At 40.2% G+C, this 20,773-nt stretch overlaps 1 protein-coding gene across 4 annotated transcripts in view; it reads right to left on the bottom strand.

Moving 5' to 3' along the window:
• The window catches only part of LOC129855472 (rho GTPase-activating protein 39-like), a 145,298-nt gene extending 124,805 nt beyond the window's left edge, over nt 1–20,493 (bottom strand). Inside the window, exon 1 of one of the 4 annotated variants that reach the window (XM_055923178.1) lies at nt 20,244–20,493. In XM_055923178.1, the coding sequence (XP_055779153.1) occupies nt 20,244–20,254 (11 nt within the window). In that variant the 5' untranslated portion in view covers nt 20,255–20,493. The remainder of the gene's footprint in view (nt 1–20,243) is intronic. The other 3 variants (XM_055923179.1, XM_055923180.1, XM_055923181.1) reach the window with 3 other exon arrangements.
• Between the last annotated feature and the right edge of the window lie 280 nt (nt 20,494–20,773).

The following is a 20,773-nucleotide window of genomic DNA, read 5'->3' as shown; positions in this document are numbered from 1 at the left end:
AATCCAAATAACTTCACAGATCTTCATTGTAAAGGGTTTAAACACTGTTTCCCATGCTTGTTCAATGTACCATAAACAATTAATGAACATGTACCTGTGGAATGGTCGTTAAGAAACGAACAGCTTACAGACGGTAGGCAATGAAGGTCACAGTTATAAAAACTAAAGAGGCCTTTAATGGAGGGTCCGTCATGGTCTGGGGCTGTGTGTCACAGCATCATCGGACTGAGCTTGTTGTCATCGCAGGCAATTTCAACGCTGTGCGTTACAGGGAAGACATCCTCCTCCCTCATGTGGTACCCTTCCTGCAGGCTCATCCTGACATGACCCTCCAGCATGACAATGCCACCAGCAAAACTGCTTGTTCTGTGCGTGATTTCCTGCAAGACAGGAATGTCAGTGTTCTGCCATGGCCAGCGAAGAGACCAGATCTCAATCCCATTGAGCACGTCTGGGACCTGTTGGATCGGAGGGTGAGGGCTAGGGCCATTCCCCCCCAGAAATGTCTGGGAACTTGCAGGTGCCTTGGTGGAAGAGTGGGGTAACATCTCACAGCAAGAACTGGCAAGTCTGGTGCAGTTCATGAGGAGGAGATGCACTGCAGTACTTAATGCAGCTGGTGGCCACACCAGATACTGACTGTTACTTTTGATTTTGACCCCCCCCTTTGTTCAGGGACACATTATTCAATTTCTGTTAGTCACATGTCCGTGGAACTTGTTCAGTTTATGTCTCAGTTGTTGAATCTTGTTATGTTCATACAAATATGTGCACATGTTATGTTTGCTGAAAATAAACGCTGTTGACAGTGAGAGGACGTTTCTTTTTTTGCTGAGTTTAGTTGGTTATCTTTAGCTACCTGCAGATTCATGCATGGTGGCTAGTAGCTATGACCAAAAGTTTGTATTGCTAGTACTGTATGGGTTGGGAATCATGTTTCATTGATTAGCTAGCTAGCTAGCTATATGTCTAAACAAAATAATCCACTTCACCAGATGTTTCAAATCAAATCAAAGTTTATTTGTCACATGCACCGAATACAACAGGTGTAGACCTTACAGTGAAATGCTTACTTACAGGCTCTAACCAATAGTGCAAAAAAGGTATTAGGTGAACAATAGGTAGGTAAAGAAATAAAACAACAGTAAAAAGACAGGCTATATACAGTAGCGAGGCTATAAAACTAGCGAGGCTACATACAGACACCGGTTAGTCAGGCTGATTGAGGTATTATGTACATGTAGATATGGTTAAAGTGACTATGCATATATGATGAAAAGAGAGTAGCAGTAGCGTAAAAGAGGGGGTTGGCAGGTGGTGGGTGGGACACAATGCAGACAGCCCGGTTAGCCAATGTGCAGGAGCACTGTTGGTCGGCCCAATTGAGGTAGTATGTACATGAATGTATAGTTATAGTGACTATGCATATATGATGCATATATGATAAACAGAGAGTAGCAGCAGAGTAAAAAAGAGGGGTTGGGGGGGGGGGGGGCACACAATGCAAATAGTCCGGGTAGCCATTGATTACACTCATCAAGTTAGCCAGGTGTGTCTGGGGTTGATCATGGCCTTCTATTGTATTTCATTAACATGTGTGCATGTCTAGACAATAGTGACCCGTCCACTTAGTTAGATGTGGCTGGGGGGGATTATAGCATTTCCTTCACATGACCCATCAATTTAGGCAAGTGTGTCAGGTAAGAATAATCAAATAATTATAAAATATATGCAAGTAACCATTTCACAGTACCGTTGACACCTTCTGTATCCTGTGCATGTGACAAATAAACTTAGATTTTATTTGATATAGTGTGTGTTTACCAGAGACGGTAATGTGAAGAACAACATGACCTGCACCAAAATCAGATTAGCATATAGGCCAAAGTGCATTTGTACTACTACTTTTTGCTTCTACTTTCACCACTTTTAGTCTTGAAATCTTTGGTTGTTTACTGCACTACTCACTTTTTTTTAGCACATGTGAATCCTTAAAGAGATGGGTGAGGCTAAGGCTTAAGAGGGTGTGAACAATGCTGAATGAGTGTAGACAAAGAAGAACTCTCCAGTAGGTGTACCAAAACATTCAAGAACCCTTTTCTCAAAAGTGGGGTTACAAGTTTATCAACTTTCAAAGCAGAATTACTTTCCCATTGTTCCTCAACTGCAGTGTATGATATAACATTTTCTAGCACTGAGTCTATACTTTTATCCAATGTAAAAAACATCATTTCAAATGCTGCTACATAAGACTGAATCGAGGCAGTGAGTCACAGTTTCAGAAGCTATCTGACATCTCAATTAGAGAACGACCAATAATTATAGCTGTCTTTTGCATTATAGTAGGGGGAGTTCCTCTGGTAGTTAAAGCTGGTTCAGATAAACTACACTGACCAAAAATATAAATGCAAAGTGCAACAATTTCAAAGATTTGACTGAGTTACAGTTCATATATAGAAATCGATATTTTGGGCCGATATTAGCCCGTCCTTTAGTATCAGCACAGATCATTTCCTCTTTATAGCGTGAATGCAGTTGCCTTGTATGAAACTACACACTGGCTACATGGCACACGAGTGGAGACAGCGCACATTTTTATAAAAGAAAACAATAGGCTACTTATATGAAAATGTTGATCAGCAGGCCTAACATGGTCCCAAATGAAAGGGAAACCGATTGAGAGAGAGAGAGAATGTAAAAGGAGCCTTGGCCTAGGCTACTGTTGATTGCGAAGAGGGAGTTATTTTTCACTGAAGTAAAACAAAATTTAGAGAAGAAAGAGTATAGTGAAAAGAAGCCGACAAGGGGAATGTCCTCGGGGACAAGTTTTAATATTGTAATGGACAAAGATGAGAAGAATGTTGGTGCTGCCAAATGGACTGTGTGCAACTCGCTGTTCAGGTTTGATGTAATCTTCGACATTCTTTTTTTTTTTTTCATATTTATTATCAATTGTTCAGTCATTATTATTATTATTATTGTAAATCATTTATTATTATAATTATTGTAGGCATATTTAATCATCTAAATCAGTTTTGTAAATATTTTGTTGACATTTTTGTTGGCTAAATTAAGTTCTGTCTTTTTAATTTTGTGCTCCGTATTTAGTTTAAGGTTAAGAGTAGGACTGTTGTAAAATAAATAGCATTAGCCTATTGCTGTCATTTGTTGGGTAGGCGTACGGCAGGCAATCGCCTTTGTTGGTAATAGCTGCAATATAAACATGTTCAAAACTTTTTTCTGTTGAGCCATTGGCCAAATTAAGTTCCAGCTGTAATGTTCTGTTTGCCGCAATATGATAGAACTACTGGTAGGCCTACTATGCTACTTGCACTCAAACTATGAAAAGGAAAAAACAAAGAGGAAAAGATGCCACAATATAATAACCTGTTCGCATTTTAAACAATGACTTGACTTTCTTTTGATATTACCCTAATAATGTTAAGTAACTTTTGTGAAGGTTTGGTGTGGTATGGCTTAGCTACTGCCGACCTATGAAGGCAGTGTGCACCGGCACTCCAACTGACTCCAACAGTTGAACTTGGGGTGAGGGAGAATGTTTTAGGCCTACCAGCGTTAAGTATTATATTGTTTGAATAAAGAAGTATCTTTATCAAAAATAATCTGATCGAAAATTAACTAAAAGCCTCCTTCTGTACACCTCTAATTGACAAGTAGTGTTGTCACGATACCAACATTTTATAAACGATACCATACCAGGCCAAGTATCACAATACTGAGTAGTATTGCGATTCCACTGTAGAAAAAAATCAGTGGCCTAGCATCCTGTTCGCCCTGTCCCCCGGAAGAGTTGTTCCCATTTTCTAAACGTTCTCTAAAATCCTGCCACTGAAATACACTTCTACTCAATACAACACATTGAATTTACCTTCACACTTGTTCAGTGTATAATAGAATGATGCATAGAATGGCTGATTTTCACACATTTGCAAAGGCCTACCTGTGATTTGGCTGGAGGAATAGGAGGAATTAATATACATGCATAATGATTTGCATGTCATTGTGTCAGTAAGGGGAAAACACTGCATAAAACCTTTACTCTTCAGACATACACTCTCCCTCCCTTCCTCACACACTCTGTCTCCCTCACTCTCATAAACACACACTGCTCCCAACTTTTAAAATGTTAGGCACCAAACAGAATTTAAGAAAGAAAGAAATAGATCTTTTATATAGTTTATATTAGGCCTATATGAATCCTGCCATTTTCCCTCTCTGACACTCAGAGCCTGCATGACAGTGAACTTGCAAAGTCTACTCAGACTGATCTGCGCTCTTAGTAACAAAGATTGAACGATATAATGTATCAACATTGCTGGCTTTGTACACTGCTCCAATGTAACAAAAGAACAAATCGAACAAAGGAAGACTCGTCTGGGTCTGCATCCCCACTCGCCATCACTGCATAATTATATATATTTTTTTAACTGATGGAGGAATAGATGTGCATGAAGACTGGATGGAGAGAAACAGGTGAGTGAGGGCTGGTAGGGGATGCAGCTGGCTGAATACAGCTGCCACACCTGATATGCGCATGAAAGTGAAGTGAATAATATTGGACCTGCGCATACAAGAGACTAGTGGCTGTTGCTTAAATTCAACTGAATTTATAAACCAAACTGACTTTATAAACATTTTATAACAGGTGCAAGCAAGTTCTTCAGATCGGTAGGGATGAAAAATGTTGTAGTATCATATGAAACGGTACTGAGGTATTCTAAAACGTTGGTATCATAAGTATCATGACGTTTTGGTACTGTGATATTACTGTGGTACCGGTATACCATGCAACACTACTGACAAGTATATAGAAATACATGTTGATGTCGGGGACATGGTGCGGGCAAATCTCTATATTTCTCTCGGTCTCTCGAGAGCAAGGCCTAAGCTTGTCTCCCTTAAACCTTTTACTGCAGTGGGCTAAATCAAGGTCACACAGAGTAATTCTTGGTAGTCTTAAACAAATCTACTTTGAAACAAAAATATACACCTCACACATATGGTTGTGGGCTTAAAAAAAGAAGACACCTGTACCATGTCAGATATAGAGTTGAAATGTATTCAATTTTGAGTTTGCATCCCAATATTACACTTTATATACATCACAAAAGACTGAAATATAACAAAACTGTTTGACATAGATACACTGGATTTTTTGTTGGTTTTTTGTTTGTTTTTAATCGTTATTGATTATGAAATTATGAACAATATTAATAACATTCCACCCATGAGGCCAAAGAGGGCACTTATGGTCATTGACTGCTGGAAAGGGCTACATGGGCTTGAAAATCTATGGCAAGACTTGAAAATGGCTGTCTAGCAATGATCAAAAAGCAACTTGACAGAGCTTGAAGAAATATACAAATTATAATGTGAAAATATTGTACAATCCAGGTGTGCAAAGCTCTTAGAGACTTACCCAGAAAGACTCACAGCTGTAAAAGGTGATTCTAGCATTATGTAAATTAGACATTTCTGAATTTAATTTTCAATAAATTTGCTAAACATTTCTAAAAACATGTTTTCATTTTATCATTATGGGGTATTGTGTGTAGATGGGTGAGAAATAAATATATTTAATCAATTTGGAAATCAGGCTGTAACACAACGAAATGTGCAATAAGACAAGGGGTATGAATACTTTCTAAAGGAACTATATCTTAAGGTGAATGCACTAACTGTACGTTGCCCTGGATAAGAGTGTCTGCTAAATGACTAAAATGTCAAATGTATATTTACTGTCAAAAATAAACTTCAGCTGTAGAAATACAATAAAAGTTGTTTCCACTATTTTCATTGCAACTCAGTAACCGGTAACTTACTATAATACTTGTACCATAAGCACATCTAAAGAAGTATTTTATAAGTTTAAATGCAATTGCAAGTGAGGCGTGCCAAGTTAATTTGCAGGACAGGCCAAAAAGTACCCAAGTGCGTTGCGATTCACAGTAATAGAAAATAGGGTTGCAAAGGGTCTGAAACTTTCCGGGAAATTTTCGGAAATTTTCCATTGGAAGTTAAACCCGGGAATATTGAGAAATTTGCTTAAATTCATCAAAAAAGTTAGCTTATAACAGTGAACCTTTTTTTGTGGGATAAACAGAAGGCAATTCTTGGTCTTGTGGAATATTTTGGTTAAACTATCCCCAATTCAATGGAATTGCAACCCTCTGCATGCACAGCGCACTCTTCCATCACATGTACAGCTGATTCTCAAGATCTTGCACACTAATGAGATGCTATTGACCCCACACTACTACACTACCCGAGCCAAGGACTACATGCTTTCTGGTAAGTTTTGATGATTACAATATTGGGTGGGGTGAATATATTTTCTATGACATATATGATTTTTTGTTAACTAGTAAATCGTAGCCTACAGCAAAGTGTGTTTAAATAATTTCTAACTTGTTAACAATTTCTGCTAGTTAGTTATTGCTACCATGTGGGTTTTAGCTTGCTTGAGCCTGCTAACCGAGGAGTGTTTATTCACCTGTTTCCATATATATTTCATTTAAAAACATTTATCTTACAAAGGAGTTATTTAATCTAACTGCTTAACTATTTATCTGTACATGGAATTGTATTTGGGTTTTTTTACTCATTTTTTTCTAATCTTTACAGGAAAATGCCATGGGCACTATCTGATATGTGGAGACATTTCACTGTAGCTAATGTAGAAGGAAAAGCTCTGTACATTTGCAAAATACTGTGCCAAATCATATGTGAAGAATGCAACAAAGATGCAGAATCATCTGGCCAAGTGCATGAAGTTCCCTCAGCGCTCACAACAAGCAACCTCTGACAAAAGTCCCTCTACTTCTATTCGAGGTGAAAATGATGAATCAGACACCTTATCAATAGCAACAGCTCATGGTCCTCCTGGAATCAGAAGTTTTTTTGACTCAATGGAGGAACGTAGTCAGAGAAATGCTGATGAATGTCTTGCTCGAGCTGTGTATGCAAACGGTTCACAACTGATGCTCACAGGCAATGTGTACTGGAAGAGATTTCTGAACGTTCTTTTCCCAGCATACACCCCTTCAACCAGACATGCTTAATCAACTCATTTGCTGGATGCAGAGTTCAACAGAGTTCAAGTGAATGTCAAGCAAATCATAGAGAAAGCAGACTGTATTGCAATCATCTCTGATGGGTGGTCAAATGTTTGTGGGCAAGGAATAATTAACTACATAATCTCCACCCCTCAATAAGTATTCTACAAGAGCACAGAGACAATGGAAAACATGCACACCGTTCTCTACATTGCAGATGAGCTGAAGACAGTTATCAATGACCTTGGACCACAAAAGGTATTTGCACTGGTGACATACAATGCTGCGAACATAAAGGCTGCTTGGTCTAAAGTGGAGGAGTCCTACCCTCACATCACACCCATTGGCTGTGCTGCTCATGCATTGAATCTGCTCCTCAAGGACATCATGGCACTGAAAACAATGGAAACACTCTACAAGAGAGCCAAGGAAATGGTTAGGTATGTGAAGGGTCATCAAGTTATAGCAGCAATCTACCTCACCAAGCAAAGTGAGAAGAATAGGAGCACCACATTGAAGCTGCCCAGCAACACCCGTTGGGGTGGTGTTGTCATCATGTTTGACAGTCTCCTGGAGGGGTAGGAGTCTCTCCAAGAAATGGCCATATCACAGTCTGCCGATATGGACAGCCCCATCAAGAGGATCCTCCTGGATGATGTATTTTGGGAGAAAGTGGTAAGCAGCCTCAAACTCCTGAAACCTATAGCAGTAACCATTGCACGGACTGAGGGTGACAATGCCATCCTGTCTGATGTTCAGACTCTGCTTGCAGATGTAAGAATAAATCCGTACTGCCCTTCCCACTTCACTGTTGCTCCAAGCAGAGGAAACTGCAGATCTGAAATACATCAAAAAGCGTGAAGACTTCTGCCTGAAGCCTATACACGCCGCAGTGTACATGTTGGACCCCAAGTATGCTGGCAAGAGCATCCTGTCTGGTGCAGAGATCAACAAGGCCTATGGTGTCATCACTACCGTGTCTCGTCACCTTGGCCTGAATGAGGGCAAGGTTCTTGGCAGTCTGGCGAAGTACACTTCCAAGCAAGGCCTTTGGGATGGAGATGCAATATGGTAGTCGTGCCAACATATCTCATCAGCCACCTGGTGGAAGGGACCTTGTGGATCTGAGGCTCTTTCCCCTGTTGCCTCCATCATCCTCCAAATCCCACCAACATCACCAACTGGTCCTTGTTTGGGAATACACAAACCAAAGCACGCAACAGGCTGACCAATACAAGGGTTGAAAAATTGGTGGCCATCCGGACAAATTTTTGGCTTTTTGAGCCTGACAACGAGCCATCCTCAACAAGGTTGGAAAGTGACAGTGAAGATGAGGCCTTAGAGTCTGATGTTCAAGACGTGGACATTGAGGAGGTCCAGGGGGAATCCTGAGAGGAAGACAACCAAAGCTTTAGTTTCCAGACTATCATTTTACAGATGGATGTTGAAAACGTTTTTGGGAGATGCGATGGATCATTGGGATCATTCAATATCCCCTTTCTTTTGTTGTTCAGTGAAATCATCCCATGTGAAGAGACAACTCATTTAACTTCTTATGGCTGCAATCCCGTTAACGGTTAACGGGATCGATATGACAACAGCCAGTGAAAGTGCAGGGCGCCAAATTCAAACAACAGAAATCTCATAATTAAAATTCCACAAAAGTAATATTGTTGTTAATCCCACCAAAGTGTCCGATTTCAAATAGGCTTTACAGCAAAAGCACCACAAATGATTATGTTAGGTCACCGCAAAATTACAGAAAAACACAGTAATTTTCCCAGCCAAAGACAGGAGTCACAAACAGCAGAAATAGAGATAAAATTAATCACTAACCTTTGCTGATCTTCATCAAAACTCATATTTACATCCAAAAACCTCAGTTTACATTGGCGCCATGTTCAGAAATGCCTCCAAAATATCCGGAGAAATTACAGAGAGCCACGTCAAATAACATAAATTCTCATCATAAACTTTGATGATAGATACATGTTTTACATAGAATTAAAGATACACTTGTTCTTAATGCAACCGCTGTGTCAGATTTCAAAAAGCTTTATGGCAAAAGCACAATATTCAATAATCTGAGAACAGCGTTCAGCCACAAAAGGAAGCCATACAGTTACCCGCCAAATTGTGCAGTCAACAAAACTCATAAAAAGCATTATAAATCTTCACTTACCTTTGCTGATCTTCGTCGGAATACACCCCCAGGACTCCCACTTCCACAAGAAATGTTAATTTTGTTCGGTAATGTCCATCATTTATGTCCAAATAGCTATTTTTGTTAGCGTGTTTGGTAAACAAATCCATAGTCAGAAAGCGCGTTCACTAAAAGCTGACGAAATGTCAAAAAGTTCCGTAACAGTCAGTAGAAACATGTCAAATGATGTATTGAATCAATCTTTAGAATGTTTTTTAACATAAATCTTCAGTAACGTTCCAACTGGAGAATTACATTGACTTCAGATGTGCGATGGAACAGAGCTCCCTCTCATGTGAACGCGCATGGTCAGAGCATGGCCAGGTCATGGTAAACCTGACTATTTCCTGTCTCCTTCGGCCTCCCTACACAGTAGAGGCATCCGACAAGGTTCTACAGACTGTTGACATCTAGTGGAAGCCATAGGAAGTGCAAACTCATCCATATGCAACGGTGTGTTCTGTAGGGGCTGTGTTGAAAATCGACCAACCTCAGAATTCCCACTTCCTGTTTGGATTTCTTCTCAGGTTTTTGCCTGCCATATGAGTTCTGTTATACTCACAGACATCATTCAAACAGTTTTAGAATCTTCAGAGAGTTTTCTATCCAATACGAATAATAATATGCATATATTAGCAACTGGGACTGAGGAGCAGGCAGTTTACTATGGGCACCTCTGTGCACCTTTCATCCAAGCTACTCAATAATGCCCCTGCAGCCATAAGAAGTTAATTAAAGTTTAAATTTGTAACTAAATGTTTTTTTTATTTCTAATGGAAGGATTTAATCATTTGTAATTATGTCTACTTGATGAGGTAAAAGGTTTATGTTTCTGTCTCCATATGATATGGTGAATATATCCAATGCAAAAAAAATCTACATTTAAATGGTATTAATATTAATTTGCATATATTCTCGTTAATTCCCATATATTCTCGTTAATTCCTACGGACAGTTTCCACCTCTGAATATTCCCCAAAATGTGCAACCCTAATAGCAAAACACTATTACTGTAGAAATGTACTGTAAAATGACAGCAATGGCTAACAGTGTAGTTTCATGTTATCACATGTTGAACCACATTATCACATGTGAAAAATCACATGATTTCACACGACACCTGACATTTCACATTTGAAAATATGTTTTTGGAAAACTTCACGTGACATTTCACATGTGAAAATATCTATTTTTGTACAATTTAACATGTGAAATCATGTGAAAACGTGTTTTTGGAACACTTCGCATGAGGGTGGTGCGGTCTGCCCAACACATCACCGGGGGCAAACTACCTGCCCTCCAGGACACCTACAGCCCTCGATCAACCACCCGAGCTACGGATTGTTCAACCCGCTATCGTCCAGAAGGCGAGATCAGTACAGGTGCATCAAAGTTGGGACTGAGAGACTGAAAAACAGCTTCTGTCTCAAGGCCATCAGACTGATAAATAGCCATCACTAGCCGGCTTCCACCCGGTTACGCAACCCTGCACCCTGCTGCCCTATATACATAGACTTGGAATCACTGACCACTTTAATAATGGAACACTAGTTACCTTAATACTGTTTAAATAATGTTTACATACTGCTTTTCTCATCTCATATGTATATACTGTATTCTTGTCACGCCCTGGCCATAGAGAGGCTTTTGTTCTCTATTTTGGTTAGGCCAAGGTGTGATTAGGGTGGGCATTCTAGTTTCTTTATTTCTATGTTTGTGTGGTTCCCAATCAGAGGCAGCTGTCTATCGTTGTCTCTGTTTGGGGATCATATAATAGTTGTCCTTTTCCATTGGGTTTTGTGGGTAGTTAGTTTCTGTTTAGTGTCTTCACCTGACAGAACTGTTTCGTTTTTTTCACTTTGTAATTTTGTGTTTTTCACTGTTTTCACTGTGTTTTTTGAGAAATAAAATATCATGAACACTTACCACGCTGCACCTTGGTCTCCTTCTTCAATCCGCGAGAGACATTACAATTCTATTCTACTGTATTTTAGTCAATGCCACTCCGACATTGCTCAATCTAATATTTATATATTTCTTAATTCCATTATTTTACTTTTAGAATTGTGTGTATTGTTGTGAATTGTTAGATACTACTGCCCTGTTGGAGCTAGGAACACAAGCATTTTGCTACACCCGCAATAACATCTGCTAAATATGTTTATGTGAACAATAAAACTGTATTTTATTTGATGGCTTTGGAAAATTTCACATGAGAAAACATGTGACATTTCACATGTGAAATCAAGTGAAAACGTGTTTTTGGAACACTTCATGTGACATTTCACTTTTGAAAACGTGTTTTTGGAACACATTACATGTGGCATTTCACATGTGAAAATATGTGTTTTTGAAACTTCACGTGATCACATTTTCACATGTGCAATTGCTTGTGTTATCGGTGTTCAGCTAAAGTATGACCCAACCTGGGATTTCAACTCACAATCTCTGGATTTAAAGTACACTGACTTTTCTGCTGCACCACAATGTCTGTAGTATTCCCATACACATTCATTACCTCTTTTGCCCTTAGCAAAAGAGTGCCATCTGCGCTGCTATTTTAGTTAAGTTATTCTGACTATTCTCTCATCGTTGATTTTGATTTCAGGGTTTTCTGTATAGTTGTCTAATATTGATGTGGCATATTATTCTATTTCAATGTTACTCCTGAATCTCCTGAAAACGAAAGGTTGCTAGATCAAATCCCCGAGCTGACAAGGTAAAAATCTGTCGTTCTGCCCCTGAACAAGGCAGTTAACCCACTGTTCCTAGGCAATTCATTGAAAATAAGAATTTGTTCTTAACTGACTTGCCTCGTTAAATCAAGGTAAAATAAAAAAAATTGAGTGTATTTTTTTATAAAGCTGAGATTTACTTTGAAGTCCAAAGTGTAAGAATACAGGTGAAATGGTTTTTATGGATTTTATGTTTTTTTAATGGTTTTTATGGTTTTTCCATAAGTCTCTCTTCTCTCTCTCTTCTCCCCCAACCCTTCACATTACCCTCTCCTCTCACGTCTTTTGACACTAAGGGAACACACTATAATCAGTCACACACACTAGACAAGTGCCTGCCAATCAGTCCCAAGTGCTTTTGACATATCCTCAGTGCAGATATCCTCAGTGCTAAAACTACGGGACCACTCATTCACGCGCCCAATTCCATATCGCTCTGTCTTTTTCTCCATCTTCCCTTCCACTTCTCAGCCCAGCAACACAAACACACTTCTGTAATTCAGCCACACAAACACACACACACACACACACACACACACACACACACACACACACACACACACACACACACACACACACACACACACACACACACACACACACACACACACACACACACACACACACACACACACACACACACACACACACACACACACAGATAGATAGATTAAAGGGTCTCCAAAGACAGCTCTTCAGACAAACACATTTACAAACTAATCCTATTAAACTGAGAAAAGGCTTTCTCTTCTCTTTCTCCCTCCATCCCTCTCTCTCCATCCGCTGACTGTCAATGCCAGTCAATTAGTCAATTAGTTTGAAAGGGCTTTCCCATCCCTCTCTCTATCCCTCTCTCTATCCATCAGTCAATACTCCTCCATCCATCTCTCTTTCTCTATCTCCCTTCATTCGCTAGCTGTCAGTCAATAGCCGATCTCGGCTCCACTCAAATTCTAATTCAAACCCAAACCAGCTTTACTGCCATAATTTCCATTCAAGATACAGCCTGAAGCAGTTAATCATTGAAAAATTACAGGATGTCAGGTTTCATTTGGTCTGAAGTTTTAAGGATAACACACATTGTTTGTGGCCGCTCTATCATTTCTCTGTTCTATCCCTTTTCTCTCCAACCTACTCTAACTCTGTTAATACTTACTTGTTTCTTTGTCTCTCTATCACACATCTCCCGCTCATACCCTCCTCTCCTGTCACTTTTTTTTCCTCCATCACTCTTTCTTTTTTCTATCCATTGCTCCATCCTCCTCCCAGCCTCCCGGTGTTCAGGACATCGACTCACGGCTGTGTGTGTGTGTAAGGGTTTCCGTTATCCGGAAATAGATGGCTTTTGGTCAATAAAACAAATGAAAAACCGATAAATAAAACAGTTGATATATGTTTGGTGTTGTCGATGTTTGATGGTGTGAAACTTGGGGAATAGCTCTCAGATTAGCCAGTGCTATCATGTGGAGCAGTGTTCAGCTGTAGGCCTTGTATAGTCAGCTAACTAGTTGGTTGTTTTGTCTTGTGTCCACCGAAGTAATTCATATGGAAACGACTGGAGCTGCTTGTTATATCTAGCTAGCTAACTAGTTAACTAGCTAGCTAAATGTCAGGTTTGTCTGTCAGGCTAGCTAGCTCGAAAAGTTGAGACTAAATGTGTGCTGCGCTCATGAAACATCAAGCTGTCACTTTCACTACAAAACATTAGCCGTACAGACAACCAGCTAGCTAAGTAGCCACGAAATAGAGATTAGAGTCATTTGTGTTTATCTGCTGGACTCAGGTTATGGTTTTTCATGTTTGGTAGTTACAGATATTCATAGGCTGTACATTACCTCGTTTACCTATTATTTGAAAGCTTGCTTAGCTGTTGTGTTATGGTAGAAACCTGCGCAGTAGAGCTCAAATGATATTGAGTTGCAGTGATATTTGTTTACATAGCCATCTAACAAGTTGCTTGTTTTGTCCTGTTTCTAACAGTGCTATTCAGTTGGAAAGTGTCCCAGCTTTGTAACTAATCAGCTAACATGATCTAACTCTGTAGTTGTCTGTTAGGCAAGAAAACGAGAGTTGAGTGGAGGCGGCAACATTGTGCTTTGCTCGCGACTCTGTCACTTGATCGTCTCACTGCCCCCCCCCCCCCACCCCCCCCCACCCCCCCCTCCCCACACTCTACAAAGGCAACCAGCTAACTAAGTGTGTGTACCATATATAACCTTTACAGTTATAATCTAACCCTGCTGGTGATATATGAACATATTTATGAAAGTATTTTTGTGTGCTCTATCCTGTATGATTATCCATCAGTCTGACAAACGTATATGCACACAATGAACTGAGAAACAATCTGGCCACTAAGGGCTTTAGAAAATCATTTTTGATTGATTGAATGAAAGTGCTGTATACCTTTAAGGTGATACTGTGTGTGTGTGTGTGTGTGTGTGTGTGTGTGTGTGTGTGTGTGTGTGTGTGTGTGTGTGTGTGTGTGTGTGTGTAATGGGCTTTGATTGATTGATTGAAAGTGCTGTATAGCATCATGATTTAGTTTAGTTTATTAGGATTCCCATTAGCTATTGCACATGCAGCCTCTACTCTTCCTGGGCTACCACATGATTATACTGTGTGTGTGATTTTAATTTACCGGACATCCATATTCATTGGGTGCGTAGCGCATTAGAGCGTCCGCCCAGAGTGCTCAAAATCACATTTACAGTATTGTAATTCATTTGAACAGAAGAGAAATTAGCCTGTATAGTTGTAATAAAATAAAGTAGAACGATGTTCTTATACCAACATGACAGGGCTTATTGATAAGCAAAACAATGCCAGTTGTGTCTTCCTTTCTGCTATAAATCATGAATGAATATAATTTGAAAAAATAACAAAGCATGGCTGTCTACAAAAACCAGAGCCGGCCGGTCATGGCTAGAAAGGATCCAGCTTTTGTCACATTAACATCAGATGTATTCTTCTCACTTTGCTTGGTGAGGTAGATTGCATTCCCTTGGCAGCAAGAGCCTCTCGGTGGATGCTGCAGTGTACCCAAGTGGCATCGGGAGCAACTGCTTGCACACGCGTTACCCCTCCACTATGTCTCCCTTTCATGGCTTTTGCGCCATCAGTACAGATACCAACACATCTTGACCATCAAAGTCCATTTGATGTCACAAAGCTGTCCAGTACTTTAAAAATATCCTCTCCTGTTGTCCTGGTTTCCAGTGGTTTGCAGAAGAGGATGTCTTCCTTAATTGCCCCCCCATAAACGTAACAGACATATACCAGGAGCTGGTTGACTCATCCAGCTGTAACACACAGAATTCACTGGCTTGCATGTGAAGCAGTAATTGTTTAAAAACATCTCCTGCCATGTCACTGATGCGTCATGGAACAGTGTTGTTTGATGAAGTAATTGTCTGTATAGTTTTTTGGGCCTTTTACCACAGCAGTTCCCCAGCCATATCTGCGGCAGCAGGAAGAATTAAGCCCTCCACAATAGTATGGGGCTTGCCTGTCCTAGCCACTTGGTAGCTCACCATATAAGATGCTTCTAGCCCCTTCTTATTAATGGTATCTGTTGCTTTTATGTCTTACTACTTGAAAGTCGCCTTAATTCTCGCTCAAAAAACTCCTATGGTTTATTTTTCAAATTGGCATGTTTTGTTTCTTAATGTCTGCGCAAGAGTGAAGGTTTCATCGAGTTGTGAGATAGTACTTTTGCACAAATAACACACTGTGGCTGAGGAAACGCACTACTCCCAATATAAGTGAACCTCAAATCAATGACCCAAACTGCTACAGACCTAATCAAAATATATTTTATATTTGAGATTATTCAAAGTAGCCACCTTTTGCCTTGATGACAGCTTTGCACTCTGGGCATTCTCTCAACCAGCTTCATGAGGAATGCTTTTCCAACAGTCTTGAAGTAATGGCCACATATGCTGAGCACTTGTTGGCTGGTTTTCCTTCACTCTGCGGTTCAACTCATCTCAATTGGGTTGAGGTCGGGTGATTGTGGAGCCAGGTCATCTGATGCAGCACTCCTATCACTCTCCTTGGTCAAATTGCCCTTATCCCTCTTCAATAGCTCAAAAACAAAGCCTGCCATGACTATGACAATTATATATTCTGAATCAAAATCCACAATTTAAAAAAAATAATCACCATGAACCCATAGGCTGCATGACATGCCATTTAGAATAGATTCCCTTGCATGATCCACTACGTAGGCTTTCTATTCCAATGCTGCTGCCGAGAGATAAAATATTGTGATAAACCCAATGCCATAATACTGCAGTGAAAAATATCAAGGGACAGCCAATTCAGCTCCTCGCAAATACGTTGAAATTACATAATCTACTCTAGATTTCTACATTCCAATCTGGGCAAACACGCCACAGTGAATCCCATGCATTCACCTCATTAACTGTGACATTAGAACACTCAATTCTGCACGAGTGAGCCGGTAAACTGTAAAGCCATGGAGGTCTCCCTCTCTCTCCCATCCCCGAGCCTCCCTCCCTCCCGCCACCGGTGGCTGATATCGAAGCACAAGTCAGAGCCAGTGAGCTTTCACTCTTTGATGAATATGCTTGAATTTGCATAAAGGTCTATGCCTGCCCATCACAATAAAAATGACAGTTGTGATTTACATACGGGTGAATGAGCCCTGCAACAGAAATTGAATAGGTATCAATTTATAATTCTGCCTGGTGGGCTTGCTGAGGGAGAAAATGGATAGGTTTGGCGCTCTGTGTCTCTTTCTGTCATCCAACATAATCTAATCTCATTTACATTTACATTTAAGTCATTTAGCAGACGCTCTTATCCAGAGCGACTTACAAATTGGTGCATTCACCTAATGACATCCAGTGGAGCAGCCACTTTACAATAGTGCATCTAAATCTTTTAAGGGGGGGGGGGGGGGGGGCAGAAGGATTGCTTTATCCTATCCTAGGTATTCCTTGAAGAGGTGGGGTTTCAGGTGTCTCCGGAAGGTGGTGATTGACTCCGCTGTCCTGGCGTCGTGAGGGAGTTTGTTCCACCATTGGGGTGCCAGAGCAGCGAACAGTTAGAGCTCCATTCATATAGCGAACCTCACTAAAAACACACACCAAGGCAGGTAGAGTATGGGTAAGATTTTCTTATTTGAAGTCCCATGTAAACAGGTGTATTTACATTTTTGGAATAGCTCATAGCTGGCTGAGCGAGGGGACAAATAGAAGTGTTCTAGGGTTCTAGACATGGAATGCTCGGTGTCGGGTTCCTTCTGCTCCACATTTTTTAATAGCTCTAGCTGCCTTAGATGAGGTTAAAAAATATATATATTGGATATTCGGTGGATACTCGGTTTTCTCCTGTCAAAAGCTATTGAACCAAGAATGCCATGACTATAAAAAGTTTATTTTCTGAATGAGGGGTGGATGGAGAACAATCCACATCTTTAAAAAAATATGTATATATGTATAACAATATATATATATATATATGAAACAAATTCAATCTACGATAGCTCTCAAACAAAGTCTGCCATGACTATGAAAGTGATGTATTCTGAATCTGGGAAGGATGGTGAAAACGCAACGCCTTTTTTTAATGTTTATTTTTTGGGGTGGGCCTAATTTTTTTTATTAATTTTTTTCTTCTGGTTTCAGTCCTCAATAGCTATTAAACCAAGCATACCATGACTGTGAAAATTATATATTCTGAATAAGGGGAGGATCGAGAAAAATACATGCATTGGTTTGGTAGAACTTATTTAGAACATATTCTGGATTTCAATCTTTAATACATGTTAAACAAAGTGTGCCATGACTATGAAAATAATATATTCTGAATCGAAATCCAAGCTTTAAAAAAAAAAAAAAAGAATCACGACATGTCATTTAGAATAGATTCCCCTGCATGATCCACTACGTATGATTTCTATTTTGTGGAGGCTGTGCGTTTTTCTGGGTAAGTCTCTATTAGCTTTGCACACCTGGATTGAACAAAATTTGCACATGATTCTTTTTTAAGCTCTTCAAGCTCTAACAAGTTGATTGTTAATCATTGCTAGACAGCAATTTTCAAGTCTTGCCATAGATTTTCAAGACGATTTCAGTCAAAACAGTAACAAGGCCGCTCAGGAACATTCAATATCGTCTTAGTAAGCACGCCCAGGAAATATTTTGCCTTGTTTTTAAGAGATGGATACACTCAACAAGAGAGCCAAGTAAATGGTTAGGTTTGTGAAGGGTCATCAAGTTATAGTAGCAATCTACCTCACCAAGCAAAGTGAGAAGAATAAGAGCACCACATTGAAGCTGCCCAGCAGCACCCGTTGGGGTGGTGTTGTCATCATGTTTGACAGTCTCCTGGGGGGGAAGGAGTCTCTCCAATAAATGGCCATATCACAGTCTGCTGAAACGGACAGCCCCATCAAGAGGATCCTCCCGGATGATGTATTTTGGGAGAGAGTGGTAAGCAGCCTGAAACTCCTGAAAATAGCAGTAGCCATTGCACGGACTGAGGGAGACAATGCCATCCTGTCTGATGTTCAGACTCTGCTTGCAGATGTAAGAAAATAAATCTGTACTGCCCTTCCCACTTCACTGTTGTTCCAAGCAGAGGAAACTGCAGATCTGAAATACATCAAAAAACGTGAAGACTTCTGCCTGAAGCCTATACACGCCGCAGTGTACATGTTGGACCTCAAGTATGCTGGCAAGAGCATCCTGTCTGGTGCAGAGATCAACAAGGCCTATGGTGTCATCACTACCTTGGCCTGAATGAGGGCTACGTAAGGGCTATTTGACCAAGAAGGAGAGTAATCGAGTGCTGCATCAGATCACCTGGCCTCCACAATCACGCAACCTCAACCTAATTGAGATGGTTTGGGATGAGGTGGACCACAGAGTGAAGGAAAAGCAGCCAACAAGTGCTCAGCATATGTGGGAACTCTGACTGTTGGAAAAGCCTGTTGGAAGACTGTTGGAAAAGCATTCCAGGTGAAGCTGGTTGAGAGAATGCCAAGAGTGTGCAAAGCTGTCTTCAAGGCAAAGGGTGGCTACTTTGAAGAATCTAAAATATATTTTGATTTGTTTAATACTTTTTCGGTTACTACATTATTCCATATGTTATTTCATAGTTGTGATGTCTTCACTATTATTCTACAATGTAGAAAATAGTAAAAAAAAAAAATAAAGAAACCCCCTTGAATGAGTAAGTGCATCCAAACTTTTGACTGGTACTGTATATATAATTCCACTTTGACATTACGGGGTATTGTGTGTAGGCCAGTGACACAAAATCTCTATTCAATCCATTTTAAATTCAAGCTGTAATGCAAAACAAATGTGGAACAGCACTGTAAATTCTGAATCAGGTGAGGATGAAGATAAGTCCTTGTCCTTTTTTTTGTAGAATTTGTATTTTGGGGGAGATTTCAATATTTCTTAAACAACAACTCATAGGATGATCAGGATTCTTCCGATTATATAATTTCCATAGTCATAGCAAGCTTTGTTGAAAATTAAAAACAAATTTGGGATTTCAAAGGTGTGGCTTGTTCTCCATCCACCCCTCCTTCAGAATATAAATATGTTCATAGTCATGGCATGCTTGGTTCAATAGCGATTGACAAGATAAAACCGAATAACCACCGAATATCCAATATAAAACACATTTTACCTCGGTGCTGCATCCATCACGTCTCGGGGTGGCTGACTAGACATCGAAATGCTGAGATTTAGATAGCTAGCCCTGCATAAATACCCATCATATCGGTGTAATAACAAACCCACAAATGCGTAATAACACAATTTTCACTTGCTATGGTTTCGGAGAAAGCATATCAAAGTCAAAACAGCCTGTAGGTGCTTGTGTTGCCAGATGAGATTCAAGGCTGAGGGAAAAGACAGGTGCATTCAATCACCGGGATACAACACCCTCACACAGAAACAGATGCGGCTCGTGCCGCTGGATCTTGAGTTACAGACACCGAAGGGATTGACAGGAAAAAGTCATCGAGTTACCCGGTAAAGATGACAACGGGAGTAACATTAAGTTACCACATAAACGAATAAACTGACCGAGAGGCAAGATAGCTCAAATCATTGCCCGGTAACGTTAGCTAGCGAAGAAAAACGACCAGCAATCATGGCTAAACTCGCCAACGAAGAAGCATCGCTAAGAAATACATTTCCTTGGACACACCAGCGATTTTAGAATATAAATAGTTTGGCTTACCTCTCTGCCATTTTTCCGGTCGCTCCCAATTAATATCCGTTAGTAATAATCCCCACAACGTTACCCATGTTGCCGAAATCGCTGTCGCCGCAGTCAGCGAACTGGTCGCACTCTCTTGGATGGAATATCATGCACGCACTCTCTCCTAGAACGAATTGCTTGCATCTCCGCTTCTTCGTCACTGACCTGACGTCACGTAGTTTCAACATAGGGCGCACGAACTGTATTTCCATGGCAGCACATTAACGCCATGATCCCGAGCATAGAAATTCATATTAGATTGCACCAACAACAATAAAGGTCGAGACCTCTTGGCAGCTGTAGTGCTCAAGTAAAACCCTCCCAACAAAATACAAAATTCATTCATTCAACTTTCATCCATAGGCTTACTCCTGCAAGTAGCCTAGTGGTTATATCGTTGGGGCAGTAACCATAAAGGTTGCTAGATCGAATCCCCGAGCTGACAAGGTAAATATATGTCTTTCTGCCCCTGAACACTGTTCCTAGGCCGTCATTGTAAATAAGAATTT

This window comes from Salvelinus fontinalis, chromosome 5 (assembly GCF_029448725.1).
Source record: "Salvelinus fontinalis isolate EN_2023a chromosome 5, ASM2944872v1, whole genome shotgun sequence".
NCBI lineage: Eukaryota > Metazoa > Chordata > Actinopteri > Salmoniformes > Salmonidae > Salvelinus > Salvelinus fontinalis.
Note: the sequence above shows the minus strand (reverse complement) of the source record. Positions and strands in the feature narration are given on the sequence as shown.